At 28.9% G+C, this 10,276-nt stretch overlaps 3 protein-coding genes across 3 annotated transcripts, besides 8 other annotated features; 1 reads left to right on the plus strand and 2 right to left on the minus strand.

Moving 5' to 3' along the window:
• Positions 1-323: 323 nt before the first annotated feature.
• Positions 324-345: a sequence feature (AT_rich).
• A 45-nt stretch (positions 346-390) lies between these two features.
• Positions 391-468: a sequence feature (AT_rich).
• A 5-nt stretch (positions 469-473) lies between these two features.
• EDI_334540 (uncharacterized protein) lies at positions 474-1,808 on the plus strand (the record flags this gene model as incomplete). The annotated part of the gene is made up of 2 exons (XM_001741695.1): positions 474-1,610; positions 1,680-1,808. 2 exons carry the CDS (start codon positions 474-476, stop codon positions 1,806-1,808), a joined length of 1,266 nt encoding a protein of 421 aa, XP_001741747.1.
• A 27-nt stretch (positions 1,809-1,835) lies between these two features.
• Positions 1,836-4,499, minus strand: EDI_334550 (AMP dependent ligase/synthetase, putative; the record flags this gene model as incomplete). The annotated part of the gene is made up of 1 exon (XM_001741696.1): positions 1,836-4,499. One exon carries the CDS (start codon positions 4,497-4,499, stop codon positions 1,836-1,838), a length of 2,664 nt encoding a protein of 887 aa, XP_001741748.1.
• Positions 4,145-4,210: a microsatellite.
• Positions 4,296-4,382: a microsatellite.
• Positions 4,498-4,541: a sequence feature (AT_rich).
• A 154-nt stretch (positions 4,542-4,695) lies between these two features.
• Positions 4,696-9,798, minus strand: EDI_334560 (uncharacterized protein; the record flags this gene model as incomplete). Its single annotated transcript, XM_001741697.1, has 1 exon — positions 4,696-9,798. One exon carries the CDS (start codon positions 9,796-9,798, stop codon positions 4,696-4,698), a length of 5,103 nt encoding a protein of 1,700 aa, XP_001741749.1.
• Positions 9,799-9,901: 103 nt separating this feature from the next.
• Positions 9,902-9,929: a sequence feature (AT_rich).
• Positions 9,930-9,997: 68 nt separating this feature from the next.
• Positions 9,998-10,063: a sequence feature (AT_rich).
• Positions 10,064-10,163: a repeat region.
• The last annotated feature ends 113 nt before the right edge of the window (positions 10,164-10,276 follow it).

The following is a 10,276-nucleotide window of genomic DNA, read 5'->3' on the forward strand; positions in this document are numbered from 1 at the left end:
TTACCAATTATCCATTAGAAAAATCTATGTTTTATTTATTTGTTTATATTGATTTCTGAATATATTGTTTTGTTACTGGTTTTATTACACTAACTTTTTTGAAAAGTTAAGTTATGGTATCTATTTAATTTGTATTTGTATTGATGAACTTCTTTCAATTAAAGTGATTTTATTTTCTATAGAGTGTGTGTTGAAAAAACAATTGACTAACTATTTTTTTGTTTTATTAGAAGTCTTTAAATAGTAAACAATTATTATTTGTTAAGGATTGAGGCTATGAAAAATATACAAAGAGTCCTTCAAAAAAAGAGGATAAATAACTCAATAATTAATTAAATATAATATGAAATGAAGTAAAGTGGAATAAACAATAAAAAAATATCAAACAAGTAATTTTTTTAACATAATAAATATAACAAAAAACTTTAAAAAATTAATAGGAACTAAAAAATATATTGTTTTTAAAAACAAAAATGAATAACAGCGGGTATAGACAATTTAATGATAATCATAAAATAACAGAAGGTAGTTCAAAATCGTATGTACTCCTTGGTCTATTATTTGCCATTACCATGTCAACAAGTTCAATTTTAATTTTAGTAATATTTTTTACAAATAACTCAATTATTATTCCTCTCACAGAAAAAGTACCAAATGGAACATTTTGGAAACAAAAATATTATTCACCACATGCGTATCCAGTAAACTGTGATACACTCACCTGTCCAATTCTTTCTTTGTTTTATCATCAATCACTTCCAAATAATGCTGTTCTTAATAATGATATTTCATTAGCACTAAATAATTCATTAAGCTATTCAATTTTAAGGTCTGTTCCACAGTTATTTGATGGTCTCTACACATATCATTATAATGAAACAGAACAACAAGGATGGTATATCACAATAGAGTCAATTAAAAGTGTATATAGTATTAATGAGGCAAAGGATTTGCTTAGAATTTCACCAGTTCTTTTAACATTAACAGATGCAGTAAATAATGTTGAAATTAATGGAAATGAATTTGAAATTCCAGTTGAATCTGGAAGAACATTTCATGTAACTAATGATATTACTAATATTGGAATTAAGACATATTGTGTTGTTGGTTGGGATGATACATTTGCTGGTGGGGGATTTATTATTCATGGAGGTCTTCATTCACTAACGTATTATACTGGAAATGTTTCTATTGAAGCTGAAACTTCAGTATGTCCCAATTCAAGAGGTTCTGTAGAATGGTTAAATGATAACATTTTACATGACTATAAGAAAAATGAATTATATGTAAATTATAACGCAACAAAGTTACGATGTTATGACCCAATATTTTGTGACAAAACAGGTTTTTATACAATTAAAGTAAGAAATCCAATAAATTGGAGACAATACCAAGTTTTATTTAATCATTTTAGTGATGACAATAGATTTATAGAAACAATTGAGTTTAATGAACTATCTCAATATGAATTAGAATATATTATGATTACTGATTCTTGTTTTATTAAAAATGATTATTGCACATATAGTTTTTTGACATATTCATCTTTTAAAAAATTAAAAGATATCTTTGTCTCTCAACCAGATAAAACTCATAAACAGTATTCAGTCGTTTGTTTATTCATTGTATTTTGTATTAATCTTTTTTTTTAAAAAACACATTTATTTATATACTTATAGGCATTTACTGCATTTAATTATACAGTGTGGAAAGATAGAAGAAAAGTTGATCTAACGAAAGAAGTAAAATTTATTCCAAATATATTTGATGGAAATAGTCTGGTCTTTTCACCAAAACCAAACAAATAATACATAAACATGATTCAATTAACTAAATTATTTTTCACAATAAGGTTCGTTTGGATACATCATATCAATTACTTTTTTAAATTTGTTATAAAGTCGAATTCTTTCTTCATTTGTTAAGTGGGGTTTAATTTGAATTGGAAATTCATCAGTAACACTATCTTTAACAATGATAAATCTTTTAATCCTCATATATGATGGAAAAACCGCCATAAGATCAACAACCCTCTTTTTTAACCATTTCATATATTCACTATTTCTTCTAACATCACCCGGTCCAAATGCTTTTTGTACTTCATTTTCTTTTACTGTAAGTAATGCCCCAGCACATCTCCTTCCATCTCCAACAACAAGACAATTATCTATTGTTTGAATTTTTCTTATTAAGTCTTCAATAATTGGACAATGCAAAATAACATCATTAGAAGTAACAACTGTTGGAGATACTTTTCCAATAACTGAATATATTTTAGTACCATCAACATTAATCATTTCAACTATTGGATTTAATAAAACTCCTTTTTTTCCTCTAACATCTCCACTTACATATCCTGGAGTTACTGAAGGCCCCCATATTCTTAGTTTTCCATTATTGACTTGTGTGTGCATATCATCAAGTGCAGGACCAGCAGTATTTTCCTCAAAGCATCCAGGTCTATTCATTGTAACAAAACCACATGCTTCAGGAGAACAAATTCCAGTATAAATTGAAATAGCCTGAGTTGATTTTGCATGATATGTTGAAACGCAAATACACTTTTTTGTTATTTTCTTTTGTTTAACAATTTTATTTAATTTTTCAAATACCCGTGGTGTAGAAAATAATAAAGAAGGTCTATGTCTTTCAAGTGCTTTTAAAAATGGTATCATTAAACCTCTTGTACTTGTTGAATCAATAATTGAAATAGAACATCTTGTAATAATAGGAATATAAAAACAAAATAATCTTTCTAAATAATAACTATTTGGTAAATGATGTAATATCCTTGTTTTATTATTCATTGAAAATAATGTGATAATTTGATTCGTTTGAGACAAGACATTCCCTTGTGTCCAAATTATTCCTTTATATCCTCCATGTTTTGATGGAACAAAAACAATTTCAACAATAGTGTTTGTAGTAATAGAATTAATTTTTTTATAAAGTATTTCATCAGGAACAGATGTAGATCTTGATAAAAAACTTTCAAGAGTGAATACACATTCATTTTCTGTTTCAATACTAATTTCTCCATTTTCAGCATCATAAAATTGAGGCTGTGCTTTAGGATGAATTTTTTCTACCATTTTTTGAGTTAACTTATGTCTTAATTTGTTATTAATTTCTGTTGTTCCTTTAAACTCATATGGTTCATATATTTCTTTATACTCTCCTTCTACATTAATTAAAATTATATCAAATATATCCCATAAATCACTAAATGTCATTGACGTATGATCTAACAAACAAATTCTAACATTAGATTTGTTAATAATTAATTTTAACATTTCAATTGATGAACCTGGATGAACATAAACAGCTGACATTCCAGCAAGCATAACTCCAAGTGCAGCAGTAATTGAATGTATTCCATTTTCCATGATAATCATAACACTAGCCTGTTTAACAGCAACATCAATACACATCAAAGACTTTGCAAAGACCTTAGCATTTCTGTATAAATCATCGAATTTAATTTGATAACTATCTTCAATATAAATTATTTGTTCTTTTGATTCTTTTTCAAAATGATCTAAATATTCAATAAATGTTCCTTTAGTTTCAAATATTGACTCTTCTTGTTCTTTAGTAAATCCATCCCATGTAACATTAAACTGTTCTTTTCTAAATGAAGGTAATTCATCAGTAATAAAAAATCTATCTGTAACATCATCAGAATTCATATGTGATGTTGATACTCCACTTGCATGACTTTTTAATCCACTTCTTCTTAATCGTTCTTTTACAAAATTTGTTTTTTTCTTTTTTTTCTTTGGTATACTTTCAATAACAACTCTCACATCTTTTTGTATATCATCAACATTACCAACTATTTCTTCTTCTTCTTCTCTTGGTTTTTCTTCAGTTTTATGACTAGGTTCTTTCATAAAAATCATAGATTTAATTTTTTTGGTTGTTTGTTCTAACCGACTTTGTTTTTCTAGAGTTTTGTCTTTCTTATCTTCTTGTTTAGTTGTTAAGTTTTCTTCTTGACTTTTTAATTTTTCCATACCTTTTTCTACTGTTTGTGACTCTTCTTTTGTTTCAATACCTTTTTCTTTCTCAGTATTCTCTGTTTGACCTTTCAAAACATTGTCTTTATTTTCTTTTGAATCTAGTCCTTTCGAAAAACAAAGATTTTCTTCTTTTGTTTCATCTTTTTTAATTTCAGTTATTTCTTTATTTTCTTTTTTAGTTCTTTCTTCGGGAACAATAATTTCTTCATGCGTTTTTTGTTTTTGAGTCCTTGCTTTTCTGAGAAAATCATCTAAAATGTTTTCTTCACTTCCTTTCTTTTTCTTTTCTTCTTTTCGTTCCTTCTTCTCTCGTTCTTTTTCTTTTTTCTCTTCTTTTTTTTTCTCTTTTTTTTCTTCTTTGACTTTTGGACTGAATTCTTCTTTATCACCTCTTTCATCTCCTTCTTTTTCGTCCCCTCCTTTTCTACGAAAAGGATTGAGAACACTGAAATGATGTGGTGATCTGGCTGTTGACATTAAAATAAAAATATTTTATTTTTCTATTTTTCATTTTTTAAACAAGTTTTTGATAGTTTTGATTAATTCATTTTGTAATTTGCAAAAAAAATTCTAACTCATCCAATCTCAAAGTTGATCTGCTGAGATGATTATTTTTTTTTAAAAAGAAAAGATTTTAACAAAACCAATAAAAAAATCATCAATCTTACTTTATTCAATATCGATATTGTTGCGGGTTATAATATCCATATCCTGGGTTATATTGTGCAGGATTGTTATCAGTTCTTCTTTGACATAAGAAGAATACTAGTGATGCAAATATTATTGAAATAATTGCTATAACAATTGGTCCTAAAGCATTAGCAGATGTTCTTCCAAATTTTCGTTCTTTAATCTCTCCAACTTCAACAAAAACTTTAAGTGTTTCAGTTCCATCAAGAATTTCAATATCTCCTTTAACATTTTCCATTCCTCTAACAACAAACGAAGCACTTCCATCACTTCTTGTGACTTCTCTAATTTGTAATTTTCCAGTTAAATCACGAACAATAACATCTCCTTTAGCTCTGAATATATCTAAACTAGCCTCTTCTCCAGTTTTAATTTTTAAATTTCCTGGTTTAGCAACAATACCAGCTCTAAATGGCAACACAGCAACCGTTTGTACAGCTTTTCCAGAACCATCCTTTGCGTTGAATCTTAACTTAACTTGATTAGGAACTTTACCTGAAGTGGTTGGTATTGCAACAACAGAACAATAAATCTTTCCATCAACAATTTCTACAGATGCGTGTGCCCATGTTGATTGATCTATAGAACAATAAGCATTTAAGTTAAGGTCAACATTATTTTGTTGAGTTACCATACCAGCTTCTGCATACAAAGTTACTGGAATAAGAACTCTTCCTGAACCAACTGTAGCAGGTTCTAATGATGCACTTTCTAATGGTGATACACTGACTCTTGTTTGTGCTGGAGTTGATGATGTAGTCATCACAACTGTTCTACCAATAGACTTAGCTACAGCCCTACCATTAGAATCAATAGAAATAATATTTCTAGCTTCTGTTGTCCATTTAGCTTCTCCAGCAGTTTTAAATCTAATCTCACTTCCAACTGTAACAATTGGATTAATTGGTGAAACAGAATGATGAACAGTAACTCTAACTTCATCTTGTAATCTTACACCTTCAGAACTTCTAACTCTAACAATAACTCTTCCTGGTTTAGCAGCAGTAACTTCAACAACACTCAAATTACTACTTTGAATAATTGATGCTGATCCACTTGGAATTAAGTCAAATTGAACTAATTTATCATATGATGGTTTTAACACTCTTCCCCTATCTCCAATTGGTACCATTTCAAATTTCATTGTTTCTCCAACTGATAATCCATTTGAACTGTATAATGGTAATAATTCTATTGCATGAATTCTATGTACTTTTACAACATAACTTAGTGTCTCTCCAGTCTCACTTTCAACAACATGAACAACAGCAGATCCTGGTGTTCCTTGAGACTTGACAATTCCAGCTGCATCAACAGTAATAATATCAGATCCCTCACATATTTGGAATGTAACTTCAGAAGGTTCACGATTAGTTGTGATTTGTGTAGTAGAATGTACAGCCATATCAATAACATTTCTACATCTTCCAGCACATAATGAAGAGAATGGATCAACGACATGAATCAAAATAGAAGCAGACAATTGTTTATAAGCTGCAGGTAATCCTTTTTGTATATTGACTATTTTTACATTAACTCGAGTTTGACCAGCTTTCTTAGCCATTAAGAGAACAGTATGTGACATTTCTTCATTAGCAGTAATATTAGTTTTATGATATACAGATAATATTTCTAAGGGTATCTCATCACTTTGACTCCACGAAAAGTCTAATTGAGTTGCAGCAATGCTAACAGGAACTCCGTCAGCTTCTCCAATAACTCGAATTTTGGTTTGTCCTCCAACTTCAAGAGTAGTTTGATGTGCATCCATTCGTAACCCAGTCAAATGTCTTACAATAACTACACAACTCTCTTTTCCTTTTTCTTTCTTTTCACCACTTAATAATTCAATAAATGATATCCTACTTTCAATAACTGACCTTCCTTTAATTTCTCCAATGACTTTATCTCCATTTAATTGTACAGCATTTCCACTAAGAATAACATGAGAAACTGTAGATCTAAGAGGAGGTCCTCCACGACACTTTATATCTTCTTGAGCAAGTGGAATTAAATTAATTTCTTTTGGACTACATGAAAAGTGTTCATAAATAATAACACTTGATGGTTTTGATTGAACATGATTAATAGTAACAACAATCATAGCCATTCCAACAGTAGAACCAGTAATAGAATATTTTTTAACACCTTTCTTTTCTAAGAACACATTAGAATTATCAGTAGTTACTTTAATATCCATAAACTTGTACTGTGACTCGTCAAATGGTTGGCCATTAACATCAATAGCTTCAAATGTTAATTCAGAAGTATCTCCTATTTCAATTTGATCTGTAACAATAATATTTACTCCATGTATATCTGAAACAGTTACAATAACTCGTGCTTCATCATTCTTTCCATTGAAACAAACATCATTAGCAACAATATAAGTATTTGACTCATTTCTTGGTCTAACAATACAACTAGAATCAGTTCCATAATGTTCAATCATAATATTATTTGGTGTGTCTGTAGTAAAGTTATAAAAACCACTTCCACTTGATGCAATTAATTTAACAAAATTATCAGGGTGATTAAAAAGAGTAACTACTTTTGGAGAAACACTAACAACATCTACAACATTTAATGTAATTGTCCTAATCAGATTATTATTGATATCAAGTTTGCCAGACATTCTTGCATTATTGAAATATTTCTTTTGATATTTTATTGCAGTAAGTCTAAGTTCAACCTTTCCAACACTATCCCCAACTGAAACATGAATTGAAGAGTGGTCTTCTTTATCAATTTGTTTGCTTATAGATAACATATGTCTATCAGATGTTGACCATACATACTCAACAGAAGATGAATTAGTAAACATTCCAGTAACTGATGGCTTAACATATCCAATTAAATCAAGCTCTTCTCCAACTCTTACTGTCATTTCACTTGTAACACTATCACTTCCACTTACAGCTCGTTCTCTGCAAATTCCTGGGATATTATTAGTAACTATTTCTTTTCCAGTATTATCACTTTCATAAACTTCTTGTGTAGTTAACATAAGAACTGATGGTTCACTACAAGTAAATTCCATTTTAGCAGAAGTATGAACAGTATAGTTATGAGTTTTTCCTATTTTATTTCCAACTGTGACCATAACCATTGACTTACCATATTCTTTACAAACAAAGAATAATTGATTATTTCCCATATTATAAACATCTGCAATTCTATTTCTAAGTGTAATATTAGTAAAATAAAGTCCTTTATTTAAATACCAAGGAAGAGGTCCTCCTTCATATGAAATTTTAAATCCAGACGCTTTAACAATATATGGGTCTCTAGAACTTTTACATGACAACTGTAATTTTTCATATGCAAATACTTGAACTTCAGCAATTCCTTTTCCATAAGTAGCAACAAGTGTAGTAGATCCTGATTTAATTGCTAAAATTTCTGCTTTTTGTGAAGTTGAATTTGTTTTTAATTGAAAGATTTCTGGTTGCATTACTTTCCAATTTACAGCAGCAGAAGAACATGTATCAAAATAAACACCATCAGCATCTCTTGCAAGAGCAGTGAAATTTAATGTACCTCCAACAATAACTTCAGCCACATCATTTCCAATTTCAATTGAAGCAACTTCAGATGCCTCTACAATGACAATATCATAATTTTCACTATTTCTTGAATCACTAACTGTAATATTTACTTTACCTGCACTCCTTGGAAAAACAACTCCATCATTAGTAACAGCAACTGAATCCCCATTTACTGAATATGCATACTCTCCGTGTCCTCCATGGGCAATAATCTTACATCCTGCAGTACCTGGAACTGCTAGTTTCAATTTTTTAGGTGAAGCAATAACTTGTTGAGAAATAATAATATCTTGAATACATGAAACACTATTTCCTCTTACAGAAAATCCATTTCCTTTTACAAACGTTGCACTTATTGAGGCTCTTCCTTCTTTTTCAGTAGCAACAATAAATGAAGTATATCCTCGTTCATTTGAAATAATTTTAATTCCTCCATTTAATGTAATTTTATATTCAGCATTATTAACATATGAAATAGCATTTCCATTATTATCAATTAATTCCGGTTTAACTTCATATGTTCTACCTTCAATCCATTGCCAAACACCTCTGATTTCTTTCCATACTAATCTAACTTTATAAGGAGAAACTACATTAATTGTTCTTTTTTGAATAGACTCTGGTGTTTCAATGTACATAACTGAAATAACTGTTTTTCCATTTTTATGTGCAGAAGCTAATCCATTTTGTTGAATAGAAACAATGTCTGTATTATAACTAACCCATTTATAATTTGGATTTGGCATACCAATTTGAGGACCAAGTTCATTTCTTTTAGTGGTAAATACTTTATAAGGTATTTGAGTATTTGGAAGAACATATAAATCTTTTTCTGGAAGAACTACAAGAATTTGTAATACAGTAAGGATAACAGATGATACTTTAGTTGGTTCTTCAGTTAATTGTGCAGTCATTTGTGCTTTACCAAGTTCTAAACCTTTAACAAGGACTTTTGAAGTAGAAAGATGATATCTTTCCATATCTAAAATAGTTTCACTAGCTTTTAATTTAAGGGTATGTCCAGCAGTTGAAAATTTTTCAATTCTAACATAATCTCCTCCACTTCCTTTTGTTCCATTAACACTATCAATAGACCACGTAACTGGAATACCTTCTAATGTTGAAAATTTATTACCAATAGCATCATATCCGGCAATTTCAAGAACTTCATAATCATCTTTATTCATTAAACGTGTCGTAGTAACAACATCAATATGATTAATAGAATCAATTGTTACTTCTGTTCTTAAATTAACATGTTGTAATTCATCAACAGCATATACCCAAAATGATTGTCTTCCTTTATTTGTTGTGGTTTGAACAGAAATTTTACATTGTGTAGAACATTTTCCACCAATAGGATAAAGTGTAGAAACCGTTGGATTTGATGTACTCCATTGAAAACACCCATTTGTTGCTTCAATGGTATAATCAATAGGGTGTTGTTTTGTTGGATATGGCAACAAAACAGAAGGGACATTCATACTACTTGTATGTCCATAGGACAATGATATGAAAAGAATAATTGCAAGAAGCATTATTTGAAGGGTTTTGAGTTCTTTTTTCTTTATAAACTTTTTACTTTTTGATTAATTTCATTCCACAAATTTTTTCATTTTTCAAGTGGTCTTTCATTCAATCAATTAAACTATTTTTTTTAATAAATATACTACTATAGATATTTAAGAAAAGGGTTTCTTTTAATTTGAAAGAAAAATGGAAAAAAAAGGTTGCTTGATTTAAAAACATTATTCATTTATCAAAAATGTTAATATTTACTTTTTATTTAAAATTAATTTAAAAATATTGGAAATGAAATTTATGGTAGAAGTAAAGCGTATTGAAGAAACTGAAATAATCACTTCTCAGTATGAAGAAAATCTAATTGAGAATACATCTATTAATCGCCCTTTTGTATTTATACCTTTTTTTATCGAATTTAATTCTCTTTAAACGGTGTTAGGCAGTGTCAAAATATATTCATCAAATTATTTTTTAAATAATGAATTTGTTATT

The sequence above is a fragment of the Entamoeba dispar genome, genomic scaffold (assembly GCF_000209125.1).
Source record: "Entamoeba dispar SAW760 scf_1105229463907 genomic scaffold, whole genome shotgun sequence".
Classification (NCBI taxonomy): Eukaryota; Evosea; order Mastigamoebida; family Endamoebidae; genus Entamoeba; species Entamoeba dispar.